Source organism: Streptopelia decaocto (genome assembly GCF_964273445.1).
Source record: "Streptopelia decaocto genome assembly, chromosome: 2".
Lineage (NCBI taxonomy): Eukaryota > Metazoa > Chordata > Aves > Columbiformes > Columbidae > Streptopelia > Streptopelia decaocto.
This window is the reverse complement of record NC_138655.1, coordinates 74782076-74802547: the sequence shown is the minus strand read 5'-3', so window position 1 is coordinate 74802547 and position 20472 is coordinate 74782076. Positions and strand designations below refer to the sequence as shown.

General features: G+C 40.2%; 1 protein-coding gene across 3 annotated transcripts in view; it reads right to left on the bottom strand.

Moving 5' to 3' along the window:
• The window catches only part of ADCY2 (adenylate cyclase 2), a 225391-nt gene that overhangs the window by 145437 nt on the left and 59482 nt on the right, over window positions 1–20472 (bottom strand). For all 3 annotated transcript variants that reach the window (XM_082045288.1, XM_082045289.1, XM_082045287.1), the window contains exon 3: window positions 15392–15553. In XM_082045288.1, the coding sequence (XP_081901414.1) occupies window positions 15392–15553 (162 nt within the window). The remainder of the gene's footprint in view (window positions 1–15391; window positions 15554–20472) is intronic.

Here is a 20472-nt window from a genome sequence, read left to right as displayed (position 1 = left end):
TTCCCTCACATACACAGTCCCTGCCCTCTGCACCCAACAAAGGCTGCCTGCGGCAGTCTTGGCTGTCAAGTGTTGCATCAGTCTAGTAATTATGGAGCAGAATTTTCACACTTATTCTCATACTTCTTAACTCTGCTACTGTCGGGTTGCCTGGAACTCTGACATTGATCAGCAAATGGAAAATCAATTACCTCGTCTTGCCGTAATACATATGCCTGCAAACCCCAGAAGGGGATATGAAAGTTTAACGTTTTCACAATGACCATGGCTTAGGGGCTCAGGGCTTAGCACAACCCGCATATGAGTACAGAGGGAAGGGATACCCAGAGAAGGAACTGCCTCCGCATCACATGAGCATTTGTCACCTCAAATAGTGACAAAGAGCAGAATCCCTTCTCTGAAGATTTCTGCAGATATAAAAAGACTAAATCAAACTTAAAAGCCAAACCACACTAACAAAAGAGACAATTCCATGCAATTTTCAAGGAGAAGTATATGGTTTTATTTACAAAGCACACAAGCTTATACTCATTATTCAGGAAGAAAATAGTTCTGTGACCTAGTTTTGTTAAGAGTGATCAAAAGAGTGCAAGACATCTAAATCATTCATTTGTAAAGACATTGAAGTTAAATCTTCATCAAGATCACGAAGAAACCCACTTCCTACACAAAATCCATAATGCTGTTTAAAAATACATTAAATGCTATTTGAAAATATATGGCTCTGTTTTATGTTGGAGGTTGCTAAATCTGGTAGACCGGCAAAGGTAAAGCTGCTACAGCACCGCATCTCCACATCCATCCAATTGTGAGGCATGTAGGCACACATGCATACAATACATATACACATATATCCATGGCCAGTCATACAGATCAACACAGGCTGCAAACAAAACACTCAAGCAAACACAAGCTGCACCAATGTCCTGATCCCACTCCCCTGCCTGTCTCACCAGGATGAAAGAAATTTAGCACAAAATACATAAGTAGATACATTATATATCATCCCTCCAGTAATTGGCTAAAGATACCCAGTCTGTTCAGAAGCTGGGCCCTGGATCATCCACCCACCCACGCCACAAATAGGTCTCTCTGGTCCAGCTTGGACTCCCTGCTTCCCTCAGTAGCCAAGCCACACAGCCTCTGGCCTTTTGGGTAGGTGCTGATCTCTTCAGGAAGATGTGCCAGGGGAGATTTAGGTTGGACATTAGGAAAAGGTTCTTCACCCAGAGGGTGGTGGAGCACTGGAACAGGCTCCCCACGGAGGTGTCATGGCCCCAAGCCTGACAGAGTTCAAGAAGAGACTGGACAATGCCCTCAGATACATGGGTGTGAGCTGTGGGGTTGTCCTGTACAGGGACAGGATTTGGACTCAATGATCCTTGTGGGTCCCTTCCAACTCAGGACATTCTATGATTCTGTGATTCTCTCTAGTAAGCTACCTGGACTGATGGCCTCATCTCACCCCTACCACCTAGTCTGGCCTGACGAGTGATCACATACACTGAGATGCACACCCACAAAACACACATGCAGTCCAGTCTCTCCAGCTGCCCCCGCTCTGTGACCTCTCTAACCCACAGCCCCTCGTCCCATAGCTGGTACTTAGACCTCTGACACACTCCAGTCTCTCCAGCTGCTGCACCACAGACACATGGGCCCCTGTGATCCATGGTCTCCACTCCAGTTGCTACATGCAGAGCTCCATACACAGGCACAGAATACGAAGGCCCTTCATCTAGTTAGAAATGGAGGCTGAGAAGGCAACAGGACAGACAGCATGGGTCAGGCACAGAGCGTGGCCAGACAACTGTACTGACCAGCAGCCTGTTAACACATAATCAACCCCTTTTATTGCCTTATGCCTCTATTCTCTCGCACTTGTTCCTCCCCCAAACCACACTTCATTCCCTCACCTAAACATCCCATATTGAGTCTTGAACAATCCAAAAATGCTCTATGCCCGTATTATCCTAAAATGAGACTCACAGCTTGTGGGCAGCACTTCCTTCCATCTGTAAGGTGAACTTGGGTCCCACTCTCATTGACCCACCTGGTTGGAGTCCCTGTGGAGCAGCTCCAGCAGCACTGAAAGTGGTTCTTCAGGACACCTGTGGCTGCCTAACTATGGTCTCCCTCCTGAGAGGATAGAAAGCCACAGAGCTTTGCCACCTGTAACGCATCAGCATCAGCCACGCATCTGGGCAATGCATCAGGCAATTCAGATGCAGAGCTGGGTTTAACACTGACTCTGCTGAGAAAAGGAGTATCACAAAGTGGGATCTTTATTTGCACTATAGCTGAACAGAAATTAAATGTGATTGACAAAACCCAGGACTACCAGTACAGGTAGGTCCAGGACATTTCAAAACACATTTACAAAGGTTGCTGTCCTGGGCAGGTCAGCTCTGTTTGTGTAACCCCAGGATCTGACTTGGGAATATTTTTAGCTAATGAAGCTCAATGGAAGCTGAAATGATGTAGCAGAGAGAAAATAGCTAGATAATGATTTAGGGAACTACATGTGTAGCATGTACAAGAGGATGGTCAATACCAATAACAGTAGACAGGGAATCATCTCTGCCCTCAGAGGTTGTCAGTGAAATACCAATAAACTAAACTGAGGTGAGAAGTCAGCTAAAAACCCAAGGAAAACCTTTACCATCTAAAATGCTGGATAGCAGAAAAAAAGAAGTGTCATCACTGATAACTGAACAGTAAATGAAGCAAAATCTTAGAGCAAACAATGGAGAGCATCACTTAGTGCTCTATTTAGAGCATTATCAAAGCTGCCTTATTATCTAGTTTTAATTTTTCAGCATGCTACTTCTCTTATTAGCATTTATGCCTTTGTCACCCTTTTTGCCTGGATGATTTCCACCTGTTTCTTCTTCTTTCCCTTATCCTTTTTGCTGCATGTTCTTTTTTTACATCCTGACCATTTTTACTCTTTAAAGACTTTCAAAGTGTTATCCTATGCTTATTTTACTAACAAAAAAAACAAAAAAAAAAAAAAAAAAGGAGGTGGAAGGAATTAAAAAACAAGCCCTAAGGCTCTAAAACAACCTAAGTGGATTTCATGTTAAGAAATTAATTAAATATGATAAATTCTGGACCTAAATACCACGTTAGCACAAAAGAACCAGCACTGAAATGCCACTATTCCACTGCCCAATTAAGCTCAGGTAACACCATCACTAGAGCAACATCCCCTCTGGGTGTCACACAGGGAGCATGCTATCTCCTCTCTCCATTCGTGCCTGCCTTTATCACTATGGGCCATTCTTTCCACAGGCCAAACAGTGTATAATCATCCAAAACATCTCTCTCAGAGAATGTGTGTGTATGCGAAGGTCAGCAACAGTCAGCACTCACAGACCATCAGCAAAACCCCAAGAGATGTCTGGCACAAGCTGAAACTCCATCCCATCACTTACATCCTAGAGGAAACAGGATTACTGCACACCTCATATTTGCATTCAGAGTGTGAAGCTCTCTCATATGCAAACTGCTGCAAACCTCCTTGAATAATCCAAATAGTTTCACTAGAAGTATGTGAGTAAATGCTGATCAAGACACAGTCTCTTCCTGTCTGCAAAATATTTGAACAAGATCTCGTCTTAGCATAGGACAGCTAAATCCTGCTGTAGTTAGCCTGAACAAATCTTGCTGTGATAGAGCCAAGCTGAACTAAGACCATACAGAGTGAGACAGTATTCAAGACAAAGAAGATTATTCAGAGGTGGCCTGTAGAAATCTATTAAACAAACAGAGCAAATATCTTCAAAGCAAAACTTGATTTATCTCTTCAGAGCAAAACTCAGTTTTGTCTTCTCAAAGATAAGAGTGTGTCTGTGTTGAGGAACACAAAATGTCATGCTTCAGAGTTTGAGCTACTCACTTGCATGGGAACTGTTTGAAAAATTTCCTCCCATTTAAAACTGGCCAGATAAACTCTGAAGTTCCTGTTTTCATCCTATTCTGAAGTAGCAGATACTGGCAACAACTGTAGAAAGGACAGGCACTGGGATCTTGAATAGCTAGTCTTTTGCATGCATGCAATTCCTACTTACAGGATCAGTGGAACTAATTATTCTTGCTTCGTAATCAAGGAGAAAATTTTCTCTGAGTCAGATGGATAAGGATGTGGAGGACACCTGCTTCCTTCTTCAGCACTGAGAACAAACATCTGCTGGGAATCATTTAGGGGGATTTTGCTCACGTGTTTGTTTCTTGCCCTGCTGAGACCTCCGTTACTGATCACCAGTCTTATATCTGTGCATCTATAAGCAGTTGAATATTCTGAAAACCTACAGTTTTGATATTGATAAATCTAAATTATTTGTTATAACAGTGTAGAGGGCTGTGGATTAACTGTCCAAAGACATGGGAGCTGGCCTAAGGTTCAGGTTCAGGCATACCTCTGCATAGCCCTGTGTTTCTGGAGTAGCCTGAACTCCCAAAGCCTGTGGACCTGAGCTAGCTCAGTGCACAGCCAGCTTGCTTACTTCAAGCCTGTGTTCTTGTGGCTTCTGAGCTGATAGACCTCTACACATCTATGAGAAAATACAACCTCAGAGGGACAAAGAAAATAAAACTGCAAATAGAATCATGAATGCAACTTTATGTCTGATAAACTACAGCCTGTTTTCAGACTGCTGTTGTCGAAATTAAAACATATAGAACAAACCTGTAACAGTGGAGGAGCCAGACATCAGATGTAACTAATACTGTCCCACAGCACATAAATACGATTTAATATAGATAACTCATGAGAGGCATGGAAGAGACATGATTCCTCTTACTCAGGCCCACACAGAACAGATACTGATGTCATTCACTGGATGCGCAGTAATAGCCATACACTGAGAAAGGAAAGAATACACTGTATAATAACAAAAGGCACAATCCCTGGGAAGAATTAAGAATTACTTCAGGGTTTGCAAATTATTTCCACCAGCTGTGTCTCTGCTGGTAAACCAAATAAGACTGGAAGGCAGTTTTGAGCCCTGCGACCATCACTGCTGTATAGCTGTTATCCTGTTCACTTGCACCGTTTTGATCTGGGCCAACCAACATTTTCCCAGAGTCCTGACACATCTTAGGGGACAGAACACATCAGAATTTATTTGGAGAAAGTTGACACCCTGGCCACCATGTTTGGTGAAGGAAGAAGGGTGGGCATTTAGGCAGGTAACCATAAGCTGTGCTGATGAGCACTTGGAGGCTGTAGTTTATAATTAAAAGCCAGGCGTCTCTGTATCCAGTGCCTGACTGAAACAGAATGAGGACCAGTACATGGTAGAAGTCTACTGAGGGAAACGAGGGCCATCCAAGGACTCACATGAGTGGGCACTGGCAGGAATGCACAGGAGTACAAATTTTGGACGGTGACTGGAAGAGGAATGATTTGTCCTGCCTGACCAGCAGCTCAGCATCAGGAGATGGCAGGGACTCAGAGGACAAACAAAAAGATTATATCCTATTGCAGGCATCTCCACACAGATGGGGGCTTGAACCACCACAACTTTGGGAAGTCAGTAATTTGGGAAGGGTGGCATCTCAGCTGGACTCTGACTCACCAAAGGCTTCTCTACACAACAAGAGGTGTTTGTGCTCCTGATCCATCTTAGTTTATACTGCACTAAAAGTGGCTGATAGGATGGAGAAATGTATCCACATCTTTAGAGTGAAAGGCATTTTTCTTCTACTGAATTCTTGAAAATAACACATAGGGATAGATGATAACTCTGTGAGTACATAAAATGACAAAGCATAGTGTCTGGAGTGAGTATCTCACCCAGAATTTTATGCTTCAGCTGCAATAAGAAGTAATTCACAATAAATTTAACAAATATTACCAAACTGTAAAGGTACTATGTAAAGGAAAAGGCTGGGCAACGTCTGTGAAAATGGAAAGAAAACAGGAAAACTGACTCAACTGAAAGAATTAAAGATTCTTTACTCTAGAAAAATTACCTGGAAGGACACCATTACAAAATTCTGAATGCGTAGATTTAGCCTTTCACTGGCAAGTTATGTTAGTTTCGTCCTTAAAAAGATATGGAACATAACTCCTTTACAAGAGGTATTCTGGACAGTGAAAATTTAGTTGCTGCTCCAGCAATGTTATACGAGAGAGGAAGGTACAGCTGGTACAGCACACTGCTTTCTGTTTCAGTTTAGAAGTACTGGAATTTCCAATCACCTGTTTAAGCATTTTGCATTTTTGGAGGCATAGCAGCCACAGGATTGAGTATTCTAACACAGACATTTTATAATTAAAATAATATACTAAAGGACTGTGGACTTGTTTGTCAAATAAATTTACATTTTGGAAAATTTGAACTGCTAAAATAAATTTTTACGATGAGAAATGAAAGCTAAAGTAGTATAAGAGTGATAAATAAATATATAAGTGAAATTTGTTGCTGATAATCATATTAATTTAATGGGAGTGGACACCAAAGGAAATCTGACCCTTCAAGTAAAGCTTAAGAATCAACGTTAGATGGAGATACTTCCATGATTTTTTTTTTTAAAGAGGCATTTATTATTTAACTTCTGTGCCTTGATGATTTCCTACACATCTCACTAGAACTCTTTTCTATGCCTTCTTAGATGCTGATTTTGGGTTGCTGGTAAATGCTGCTTTAAAAAAAACACATGACTGTCTGGACACATGATTTCATTTCACCATAGCATTGCAATTCTCAGACTTTGCTGAAATTTCCATCCTTTGAAGTACTGCAGGTCTTCTCTTCGTAGCCTTAGGGACTTTCTGGAAGATGTTTATATTCCCAATGTCAATGCTTGATTACTATGAAATGCCTTCTCCATATATCTATACTCTTGTAGGCAAGCAGGCTCCTCATAAGCATATCCAAACGGTGCAGATTGTCTTGAATCACAGACTCACAGAATCACAGAATTTTAGGGATTGGAAGGGACCTCGAAAGATCACTTAGTCCAATCCCCCTGCTGGAGCAGGAACACCTAGATGAGGTTACACAGGAATGTGTCCAGGCGGGTTTTGAATGTCTCCAGAAGAGACTCCACAACCTCCCTGGGCAGCCTGTTCCAGTGCTCTGTCACCCTCACCATGAAGAAGTTTCTTCTCAAATTTAAGTGGAACCTCTTGTGTTCCAGTTTGAACCCATTACCCCTTGTCCTATCACTAGCTGTCACCGAGAAGAGCCTGGCTCCATCCTTGTGACACTCACCCTTTATATATTTGTAGACATTTGTAGACATTGTAGAACCCTCAGTCTCCTCTTCTCCAAGCTAAAGAGACCCAGCTCCCTCAGCCTTATTTCATACGAGAGATGCTCCACTCCCTTAATCATCCTTGTTGCCCTGTGCTGAACTCTCTCCAGCAGTTCCCTGTCCTTCTGGAACTGAGGGGCCCAGAACTGGCCCAGATGTGGTCTCACCAGGGCAGAGAGAACAAGTGAAACCCAACGTAGGCCTACAGATTGTAAAAATTAGTTAAAAAAAGCATAGCAGCTGGCATTTCAATACCTGCCTAGATTTAGGCATAAAATCAAAAGTAAAGAAACATGCGCAATAATAAAAAACATGCCTACTGTATTGTGCTATGCAGGGTACAGCATTCCGTTCTCAAACTGTTTTGCAGCTGGTGCACAACGTGGTGAGCCAGACTGCTCTCGGGGTGGGGACAGCAAAGCGAAAATGGAGCAAGGGATGGGACAGCAATAGCTGCTGCTGCTGCTGCTACAAGAAATAATCTCCCTCCTTCAACAGCAGTCGCTGCCCTCCACCCCTTCAGCAGGGACAACAGCAACTCATTTCATGTAAGTGTGCAGGAGAAAGCAAGAGTTGTTTAAGCTGCATTACTTTCATGAATAACTGTTCCCTATCAGCCCCCAAAAAAAGGTATTCAAGAAAGAAAGATAAATTCAGCCCACAGAAACAGCTTTCAGCCACTCAGCCTACTAAAATTCCTCTGTGCTTTTAGCTTTCACTGTGTAGCTGTGCACCCTCAGGGGTTATACAATAATAAACGTAGTTAAAGACACAGTCTTTCTTTCTGCCCTTTTTAAAATAAATATTATTTTTTCTTGTACTGCATGATAGCAGCATAAACCAACTTCTAGTCTATTTCTGAGCCCTAGAAGTGTACATTTGCTTCTTTTATTAGCGGATGAATACTGATGCTTTTTATTTATATTTTGCTGTTGTACCACTCTATTACATATAACTTTTTTTTTTTTTTTTTTTAAATATCATCACCTATTAAAGATGTTCAGTTAAAAGATGAGTTTAAATTAGTGGTCTAAAAAAAAGGTCTATGCCTATGTGCTGCATGTTGATTAGACCAGCTAAATGTATATTATAGATGCTACACAGAAGTCACCCATCTTTGAAAATCCAGTCAATCACCTGATACTGTCAATTATCTCCTTTTTTAGGAGTTGATGAGATTTAAAAGCATTAGCACTATTAACGCTGAAAAAGCTAACTAGATCTATGGAAATATTTGTAATTTAGATACGGTACGTTCTTTTAGAGATTTCCCTTAAGTATGAATTGCAAAACACATTTAAACCATCTTCTCATGAATCTTGATAGAAATAATCATGTAATTATTGTTATGTTAAGTGATAAAAAGCTGCACACACACTGAGAGCACCACAGAGAGACAAGGAGCCTGAATAACACCCTGCTACTCTCAGGCCCATCACAGGAGCCACCAGCACCCCTGCACAAGCCCAGAGGGGCACCGAGGCACAAAGGCAGGCAGAAACCCAAATTAAGGGCCCAGAGAAAGGGACACCCTGTCCAGGTCCCCCTCCAAGCTGTCCAGGGGAGCCTCAGCCCCAGCGTCCAGGTGTGACACCATGCCCATGGGTGCAGCTCTCCACATCACCTCTCGGACTGAGGGACATGATTGCCCAGGGGCATGGGACACATTAGAACAAATTATGTGATACAGGACAATGGAAGACTTACTATGGGATGTTTAGGGCAGGAATCAAAAGTAGGGGAATGGAGAGATCATGGCGGTTTGGGGAGGAACAACAAAATAGAGGGATAAGGGGATAAAAGAAGTCAATCGCATGTAAACAGGTCCCTTGTTGGTACACTGGCCTGGCCATGCCCTGCACCTGACCAGTGCCATCTGTCCTGTCTTCTCATTAAACTCCATTTCTAACTCTTTCCCTCAGAGAGAGACTCTGTGTGTGTGTGTGTGTGTGTGTGTGTGTGTGTGTGTGTGTGTACTGGGGTCTATGTGCGTGAGCTGGGGTATGGCCACGGGCCACAGCAGACCCTGTGGCAGACACTGGAGCACGTGAAGGTGTGCAAGCGCATGTGTAAGCACTAGCAATAAACAAACTGGAGCAGCTGGTGGTTAAGTGACATGACCCAGGGGACTGCCAGAGGGAAGTCCATGGGTGTGTGCATGACTGTGAGCAAGCAGGGGCTGTACAAGCAGCTGGAGTAGGGCTGACATGTCCAGGTACTAGCAACTGAGAAGAGTGGGATCCAGGGGCAGCTACTGGGCAGACTGAGTGTCTGAGCCGAGCTGCTGGAGGGATCTACATGGTATATGTACATTGATATATATTCCACTGGCAGACCTTCATCCTGGCCAGCCAGAGAAGGGAGCAGGATAAGGCCATTGGTTCTGTTCGTGTTTCTGTGAGTGCTATATGAGCCACTCTGTGTGGCCAATTGTGTATTTATGTATATATGTATTGTCTACAGGTGTACAAATACAGCACATTTTTGCCATATATAGATCATATTACACTAACCAGTTTCACTTGACGAGAACACATGAATTTCCAGACAGGAAAACACGCAGCAGATCTTATTTTTTTAACTTCATAAAAGCCCACACACAGTAGAAACCCACTGATCATTCCAGATAAGAGAGGGAAGAATGTAACTTCCATTTGTGGAAGAAGACACACAACATAAGCCAAAAGGCTCACATTGCTGGTGGTGGCCTGGGACAATCACAAAGAATCATCATGGCAAAGGCAACCATACCAGAGGGGTTTTTGTTCATCGAGGGGGACCTGCTGAAAGTACTCTGAGGGTTGAAACACTTAATGATCCACCCACGAGTATCCTAACTGCAGGCTTGTGAGCAGCCACAAAGAGGAAGGCCTGCCACATGCTATCCAAATTAGCTACCTAACTTTGAAGAGTACCTGTAAAATTTAATCAGTTGATGTTTTTCGAGTAATAGGTGGAGTCTCATTGCAGCCTGCAGAACCAGGCCCCAAAAGGAGGCGTCTGGGCCACCGACACCTCCCTGCAGGAAAAAAGAGATTCTAGGAGCAAGAAGGTTAGAGATTCAAACCAGTAGCAAGAAAGTTAGAGATTCAAATGGGCAGAAAGATTTGCCCAATTGCTAAGTTAAAAATCAATAGCTATGGCCTATTCAGAAAACAAAACAAAACAGTGGGTTGAAAAGGGAAGATGATTTTATAACAAAACAAACAAACAAAACCAACCCAATTTGTTAGTCACTACAAACAAATCATACCAAAAACTCATGAATCAGAAGTCAAGCAGAAACCATCATCTGGATCTACACTAACACTAGTTGGTGCATACACACCAGCAGATCACATAAGACTAAGGTATAACAGCTTGATCTTTAGCCATCCATAACACATAGGATAAAATTTGTACTGTAATAGGAGACTTCAGGCTAGCTCACAGGAAAGGTACAAGGTCTTGTGGATGTAGCCCCAGAATTTCTCAATTCAAACATTCTTGAAAATTAACAAAATTTTCATTTAGCATTTGTTTTTGTCCAGCAGGACTGAATATTATCTTAGGATTTATCCTGGCTACCAGGCTACCAAAGGAACTTCTCACATAAGCAGAGACCAAACACTAGTTACATAAAAGTTGTTAGAATTTGTTTATTTTCGCTACATGCATTCTTGAACAGGGTACAAACAAACAAACAATATATATGTAAACATGCAGGCTGCCCAGTTACAATTTCGTGTCTCTAAAAGGGATCCCTTTTACAGTGCTGCAAGGAGCTGCCAAAAAATCAAAACAGGTAAGGAATACTAGTTTTAAGAAAAAAAAAAATGACAGTTCTTAGTGATTTAGTCAAGGTTTAGAAAACATCTAGCCACATCTAATGAAAAAATATTACAAGAGCATCAAATTTGCTTGTTGAGAGAGTAAAACAACAATTTTATTTAAAGACTAAAACAAAAAATCACATCCCCCATATATAACATAGGGAAAAAGAAAAATGGAAGCTTATGGGCTGTTTAATGATTTTGGTTAGCTCTTTTTTAACAAATTAAGAACAAAATGACCTCTAACGATAGTATCAACCCATTAAGAGATCAGAATGGTTGAGCAGTTGATAAAAGAGCACGAAAACCACAAGTATTTCGTTAGTATCTGTTCTGTCGTTAGTACCTGTTCTGGTTTGGGGAGAAAGAGGTGATGTGTTTATAGCAAGGAATGGCAATGAAACAGTTTCCATTTCAGCAACAACTGAAAGGGATGTTAAGTTGCTAAAGTCTTCCAAGCCAAATACCTTAGTGTCATAATTAGAGTCATGTTCTCTTGGTTCTCTTGCAGCAGCCCTAACCACCAGGCTACCAGAAGCAGACAGATCAGCAGTAGGATGCTCATCTGGGGGGCAGACCATGTGCCTTGTAAGAGTTAGGATTAAAATTTTCTACAGAAAGTTACTTTTTTATAAAGTGAGGCTGGAACACAGGACTCTTTTTCCTCCTCCCTGTCACAGATCCCATAGCTGCACATTAAACTCCCCACAGAACTGCAACGGGAGACTAACTGGGTATTTTACTGTGGAGTCTATGTCTCCATGCTGAACCCTGCAGCACACTAACCCCTTTGTAGACTTAGCCCCCTATTAGCATTTGGCACCGCTGTAGCTGCTCCTGGCATGTTCCTCTAAGGCTTATGCCCACGTTGCAAGAAAGGTGTTGATGAAGCACAAGTAAGACCTCAAAGAAGAACTGTGAAAAGTGATGCAAGGCTTAGCTTGTGCAAAAGCAGGCATCACATTTATTTTACTGACAAAAAGGTTATGAGGCAAATTCGTGAGAGTCTAGAAGTACTCTCATGGGAAAAACAGAAATTGGATACTATCGAGTCTGTCAGTCTACCGCCCAAAAAAACTGAGATCCAGCAGAAGCTGGATGCCAAGGCTTGACAAATTCCTACTAAGAAGGAGGAACAAAATTGTAACACTAACACTCAACAACCATGGCAAAAATCTGAAGGCATGTGGACGATCATCTCCATCACTGCCAATTTTTAAACCAAGGTAGATTCCCTCCCCTTTAAAGACATGCATAGGTCAAATAGAAACCAGTTCATGTAACCAGCAGAGACTGTTGAAGGATTCTTTATCCCTACAGAAGGCTTTTATCTCAGTGTCTCTGACTGCAACCAACACTCAATAATCAAAAGCAGGCTAAGCCTTTCAACTTTATTTAAGCCAATTTTGAGTGTAAAACTTTACAGAGGACAATAAAAGGGATGACAAAACCAGTAAGATAGGCTCTGCCAAATCTCAAGCACATGCTTTGGAATACCAGTTTTTCTCTACTGACAGACTGAAGGTATGATTAACTTCCAGACTGCTATGGGATGCCAACCAGAGTCACTGGAAGATGCTGCAAAACTGGAGAGGGTCTAGCAGAGGGCTACCAAAAGCATGTATAAGGCAGAAGAACTTGACATAAGAAGAAAGACCAAAGGAATGTGGTTTGTTCAGCCAAGAAAACAGAAAGGTTAGAGAAGATTTAATCAAAGACTTCCAGTACATAGGAAGTAGTTATAAAGGAGATGCAGGTACTCTCTACAGAAGCATACTTGCTAAATATACAGGAAATATGCTATAATACCTGAAGTTTATTTATAGGTAGATTTGTTATACCCCTGTCCTTCTGTTTCTTAATACCATACTACTGGCTCTTTATCTGTCCTCTAGATAAAAAAATCCATGGCAGAAGAAAAATACATTGTTCATTGCTAACATTGTAAAGTATTTGTTTCTCTTCTGTTCAGACACATTAGTAGACCTGATATCAAAATATTAATAACATATTTTTGTTAAAGCTAAGGGTAGTTCTGCAAGCCACACTTTACTTAGTCCTAAATGTGTTTCTCTAAGCTTCTGAATTTCAGTGTACTGGTAGTTCCTCATCTCTGGGCTTTAGTGACCAAATTCTGCAAAGCTGTTTCAGTCCAGGCCTCACTATTTAAAAAATAAACCAAAAACCCCACCACCACAACTACAACAAAAACCAAAAACAACCACCATTCAACTGCACGGTCCTTTTAAACAATTACACCAGAGTTGTTTTGTGGTTTGTTTTTTTTTTTTGTTAATTACACATATTCTATACCAACCTGAGGTACATCATTGACAAATGTTATTTCTCTTTTTAGTGTAATCAGTATCTCCAATCTAATCCTTTATTTGTTGTCTCGATTTGCAAAAGGAAAGAACCCAAAACAAACATATTTTTGCTTATAGTCCAAAGTATAAACAATAGTAATCTAAAAGTGTACAGAGGGCAGAATGCACTGCAATAGTAGCATTTAGTCCCTTCCACACATTTCTAAGAATGCAGTGAACTCAGTACTTTCAGCAACTGCCAAACTATTCAGAACATTTAATACAGTTTGCAAAGAAATAATAGAAAATTAATAACATCCTGGAAATTAAATACCTTAACAAATTTACAGATTGCTCAAAGACTTCCACTTTCTCTGAATGAAACAGGAAATTATAGCAAGAGATGAAAGACACTAATTGTACATCACAGCCCATGATTTATTCCTATTGATTCTGGAGACACGATGTGTCTAAAATATAACATCTTCTGAAAGTACTGTTTTAGATATACCAAAATTTAATGGTCTAGAAAGACAGACAGGAAAAACATTTTGCAAAGAGCAACTTGAACCCAAAATGCTTTTAGGAAAGGAGTGGCAAACATTAATACTGTTTTAGCAGCATATGTATGCCCAGAATAAAAGCCATAGGATGACATAAACCCAAGAATAACATTCTCCCCGACTTATTCCACTACAATTATCAATAATTTTATTACTGAATTATTAAAATACTATATTGACTGCAAATGACCACAGTCCTTGCTTAGCATACCGCACGACTTGGCAACCTCCTCATAAAACACACAGCTAACCCAAATCAGCAAGACAAAAGCAAACCCGTTTATTTCACCATTTAAAATTTCTACAGATACCTTAATTTTAAATCATATTTTGTTTATGCGACTTCAGTTTCAATATTCCATGTAACACAGATCCGCAGCCATATCTTAAAATAAAATGTATTTTCCTGAAAAACAACTTGCAAGGCACAACTTTGTACAATCACTGCAATTTTGAAGTTATTCTTTGAGGCACAATGTTTTTCAAAATAAGGCTCGAGTAACTTAAAAGGTAAGTAGAAACTATTTGCTTCATTCTTCATGCTATTCATAATAAATAGCATTATGTCTATCTATCTTGTTCTACTGGTATGTTTATAAAAACATACTTTTAAGCTTCAGTGTCATTTTGATGCAAAAGTTCAAATAATTCTGTTTCCCTAAAATGACATAACTATATTAAAAAATATCTATTAATGACAGCTGGGATCTTTACAGTACTACAAGAAGAAATGCAGCATTTCATCATTTAAAAGATCTGCAAAACAATAAGGAAAAAAAACCTCCTAATATTTGGATTGTTTAAAATTATTAATCTGTAGTATGTCATGTAGTAAAGTATCAGAGTCGAGTTACAAGCCAACTGCAAACACAAACACAATTGGGTCTGCTAAATGTCGTGGAGTCTGGAGCCAGCCAGTCCCCTTCAATCAGAGGCTCAAAGAGGAGGAGGCTGTAAAACTCCTGTAAATGGCTGAGAATTATAAAAGGAAGACAATCTCTACAGCAGCCTTGGCAGCAGGCCTTGGGGTATTCAGAGGAACACTGAATTTTCTGACTCAGAGATGACACTGATATCTGGAAAATATCCTTATGTCTTCAAAGTTAGGCTTTAATGAGGTGAGCAGCAACGTGTTTTACATGCCAAAATGACAACGCATCTACCAGAATATGGCTGCATCACATAATTTTTCTGCAAAGTTAGTTTTTAAAATGGTAAGTGCTCCGTGGCTGTAGATGCTACCAATTAAGTGTGCGATTCAGCAAGACATAACATTACTGACACTCTCATTATTAGAAAGCGAATACCTGGGAATTAAGTCTGTAGCAATACAGCAATGAAGAGAGAAATAAGTTTATACTCCCAAGCACCAACTGGGGCACTCCTGGCTCATTTATCAGGCTATTCAGTGTGCAATTAATCATTAATTCCACAAAGAACCTACCTGCCAAACCAAGTGTTCCTTTACAACAGCTGTACCTGATAGACAGACGCTCAGCACAATCGTATGAGATGCAGAGGTCAAGACGCTGGCAACTATAGCGTCCCTCATGTTGAAGGGCAGCATGGTATACACCACAAAAATAATGAACAAGAAAAATGATACCTGTGCAAGACAGCAAGACAAAAAAGAAGCATGTCAAATTCATTTTGGAATAACATTCAGAAAGTAGCATTTAATTTTGAACTGTCTTCAGCATAAAGTTACACATCAGTTTTTTTAAAGGAAAGTTACTGCTAACCACTGCAGAAAATTTATTCAGAAAGTATTAATTTAAAGAAGTGTTGGAAATTGTACATTATATTTGATTTAAGAAGTGCAGTTTCAAGACACTATGTGGTGGTTCAAGGACTACACAATACTCCAATTTATTTAACTTTACAAATTTAACTACAAACTTATCTTTTCAAATTTTAATTTTATTAACACTCTGTTTATAGTTAGAGTGTAGTTCTCCTGGGACTGGTGGCTTCTGACTGTGAACTGCATTACAAAACAATTTTTCAAACCCCTCCACAGAGCCTAAAGAATTTAGATTCAGAGAAATTTCATTCATCTTGATGTACTAAAAATTCATGATGTAATATAACATGACATTATTAAAAAAATTCCAAGTTTAGCTAAGCATTTTGGTTTAATAAGATTATACTTCATGTGTATCTACATGACGGATGTCAAATTGCCTTAAAACACTACATTTTAAGCTAATACATTTATTTGGACATGAAAACTATCTTCAGACAAGCACAACCTACAAGGAGAATTTGCTGATTGCTTCTTACAAAAGGCTACAAGCATCCACACTAATTTTATGGAACAAACTCTCCAAATGCACAAGCCAACCTATAACAGCAAAAAGGGATTCCTTTGCCATACATACAAAAGATTATATATTTGACGGTATGCATGTGTTTCAAACTTCGCCACATATTTGTGAAAGCATAGCAACATTTGGGACACGGATTTGGCACACGTAAGTACATAAGCCTGAAAATGTGCCAACCTCCCTATAATTACATCCCAGCCTAAGCCCTTCCATGAGTTTTAGTTAATTTGCAAGCCTCTTCACCATCTAACAGTCATATACGTACAGTATTTAACTCAGAAAGCCCCCAAGCAGGCACCAGCAATAATAATTTGCTGTTTGCTTCTCTTATTGACAGTTTGTTTTCCTCACATCTGCACATATGATTCCATAGTCAAAACTGAGCCCTAATGTATGTGTTCCTACAAGATAGTGAGAGGCATTCTTCTCCACCATGGAGAAAGAACTGGATGGAAAAGGAAGTTCACTTCTGTTCTCTAGTCATCTTTCTCCAGTTCCTTTGTTAAAATTAATCCAACTACGTCCTGGTCACACATTCTCTTTTTGATACTACCCTATGATATCCCCATGCTCCAAAGTCAACAAGTTCAATGGCATGAAACACAACAGAAGTGCAAGGACATGAAGGATAGTAAGAAAACAGGTAACAAGCAAAGGGAAAACTTTGCTTCTCTGCTCTTCCAATCTACCAGCTGATAGCACAGGGAAACAGAAGTGTTTGATATCTCTTTAGTTTCAGTCATCCTTGAAAGTTTTAACTGTGATCAGATGCTAGTAAAACCAACAGCAAAGGGTGTACAAACTTGGTGTAGATAAGAGAATGGTTATGTAAGTGTCATGTTTTCAATTGGTCCAGGCCTGGGAAAAATCACCTGTGATACTGGGAGAACTAGCTGATAGTCTCAACACTTGGGGAAGATGTAGAAAGTTCTGGCAGAACATGTCTTTGAAAGGCTGGGAAAAAGGCAAAGGAATTAAGAACTAGTCAGCTTAGCTTCAATTCCTACAGCAATAACAGATAAAATAATAAAACAATTCACAATGAAGAATTCTGAAAGTCAGAAGAATGTAAGTCACAGCCAGTGTAATTTTGCTAGAACAAATAATATGAAAGCATTCTCTTCTTCTGTCATGATAGCAGGCATCAGGGTAGGGGGAAAACCTGAATAGTAAGTTCAGCAGCAAGAAGGGATGTGAAAAATCCTCTAGTATGAGTGTAAGATGAACAGATGCCAGAGGCAAAATACCTTACCCACATGTAAAACCAGCTGCCTAAGACATGTTCCAATTAAAAAAAAGATTTGAAGAAGAATCCTGGACCCTAGTACTGGAAGAGGGTTTCAAATGCCTCCAATTCCAGCAACTTTGCATGAAACTAAAGTTTTGTTGTTTCTAAGTTTAGCTTTTTAATTGACTAGGAGGAAGATGTGATTTACATATTTGTGAGAATTTTATGATTAGAGAATAAAAAATTATCCTTCTCTATCTGTATTGTCTCAAAAAAACAGAACTTCATTACTTCCTGTGCTTGAATATGGTTTGACTTTATAGCCAGTCTAAACGATTGATCCCATTTGTGAGCTATATGCTAGGTACTTACTGAAACTCATTAGTGGATATAAGGTATAATATGGTGCTGTTGCTTTTCAACTTTAACATAACACAGAATGCTAAGCACATAAAAAAGATTTTGGTACTGTATTTTGCAGTTCTTCTAGTGGTATGCAGCTCTATTGGCTCCAAATCTGTTATACTACTGTAAACAAATATCCTCTCATTAAGTTTCTCCGCTATTTTCCTTGGTCAAAATAAATTGAGAATTTCAACCTTCAACAACTACAAATAGAGTTTTCAGAAGTTCCAGCCCCTCTGGACACTACATCTTCACACCTCATATTCTCAGTTACTCAGCATCAAACAGGCTGAATTGGACTGGAACTGGGTTAAAGAACACTCACTGACAACTTGATCTGTCAGTTCTTATGGTTGCATACAGACAAACACCAGATGCTTCATGGGCATTAGAAGGTAGCTCGTGCACACTCTTGAAATTGGGTCTGAGAATGCTCTTGCGAAGCAGGAGAGGTATCAGTCATATCTGGATTGCTAAAACAGAAACTCTCATCCAAAAAGCAACTGGAAATGGCTCCTGTCAATAGTTCCTGATTCTTGGCCATGCCCCTTTTCTCTATTTCCAGCAATGGAAATTGTTGAGAACTCTGTTTCTTACAGAAGTTCCTTTTTTGATTTCACCATGGCTCAAGAATATTCCCCAAGTACCCTGAAATAAGATGCTTCTATCCTTAATCTTGATAGCAGCCATACATAGTATTTAAGGCTTAGGACCTTTCAACATATTTCAAAATGTGGCCATATTTAAGTTTGGTACTGTAGAATTCAATACTCAAAGGCTTCTGAGTAGAGCAGTTCTTCAGGTAGAAAGAGGAAACAGGCTTTCTGGACTGGGTCACAGTCTGCAGAATGCACAGCAGCCCTCGACCTTGTTCGTGATCTTTTGGTAAGAATTAGCAAAATACTGCTGATACAAACATTAAAAGGCAGTGATGCCGAGCTCTGAAGGATCCCATTGCAAGAGTTGCTAATGCGTGTCACTGTAGGTCTGCACTTGGCGTGTGTACCCATCAGTAAATATGGTATTCATTTACAGTGCACTATTTTTGACACTATTAAAAGGAGTTTGTTCCACCAAAGCGTGCCATAACCACAAAGCCTGTCACTGTTTTGAAACATCTTTGATGTGAGTCATCACTACAACTGCCTGGTTGAAACACACTTTTTGTCTTGACTTGCACTTAGACTGCTTTAGGAATTTGATTCTTTTTCCATGAGCTTATATTACCCATACCTTGGAGATGGGAAGCGTTTGGGCATTGATGGTATACATCACAGCACATAGCATTCACTTTTAGTTAACAGTGGTATAACATCGTACAGAGAAGTATGTAGCTTTCCTGCTTTGATAGATGGGTATCCAGGACTCTTACCCATCATTCTTTACTGTCAGAGCTTAGCAAACTCTGAATGTGTTTGCTGCTCTAGATATCTCTTCTCCCACACTTCAGTAGTGCCGCATTTTCATCTACTATGTAAGCAGTTCTTTTCCACAGTGATTTAAAGAATGAAGAGCTGCCACAGTGTGCATGTTGAGATGGGTACGTAACAGACTGTTTTTCTGCAGATTCTGTGCAGCTGCTTTCAGCAGGGCAGCTGAAGCTCTCACACAGATTACTGCAGTGATGTAATTAGAGATGTGCATACCAAATGGTATAATGACAGCGGGATACCACTGATGATCACAACCACTCATAAACACTCATTCTTGTCACAGAAAACAACATAAAGCAATAGGTAAGCATCTTTATGAATCTTGCAAAACTGAAAGATTTTGACTGTACAAGATAGAGTTCCTTCTTAAAATCAAGCCTATTCTGAATATTTTTAATGATGCCATTTTTGTCCCAGCATCTCCAGATGTATGTTGTCCACTTTAGCCTCTGACCTATACTGGTGACTGTGATCTAGGAGAAGTGGTATGAAGCTGACAATACTTGGTGGTTCACACACATCACTGTTGGAAAGGTCACTGGTTTGGACTGTGATGGCACAAACTGCAGCGGATCCAACCCATTTTTGCAGCTCATGGACCCAACACATTATCAGAAACTTTGTCTCCCTGGTGTCACCAGTTTGTACTCTGAGTGGTTTTGTCTTAACTTTGGAGGGCATCTGGAGCAGAAAGTTCAAAATGTTTAACACAATTAAAATTGTCTTTCTTAGCATATAGGGTACCACAGGGGAAGTTGCTTTTGACACTGAGAACAACTGTCCAAAAGATACAAATCATCCCTTTTAAGCAAATTATGTTCCAACAATGACTCACAATTTCCCAGCTAGACAGGCTTTTTAAGATGGTGTTAAATGGTTAATCATAACTGGTTTGGCATATGCAAGAAACACTCAACTTAATGTTACTCTGACCAGAATCTTCCCTTGAGGAGTATGACAACTTAGCACTGAACCAGGCATGCAAATCTAAATGTGCTATTTCAGTACGAGTTCAGGGAAAACACTGCCTTAGACACAGACAGCAGTAATGAGGCAACAGCTAATAAAATATCTGTAGTTCTTTGGGACAGCTTCTTACACACAAGTGTAATGACAGCAAAACTCTTGGGAA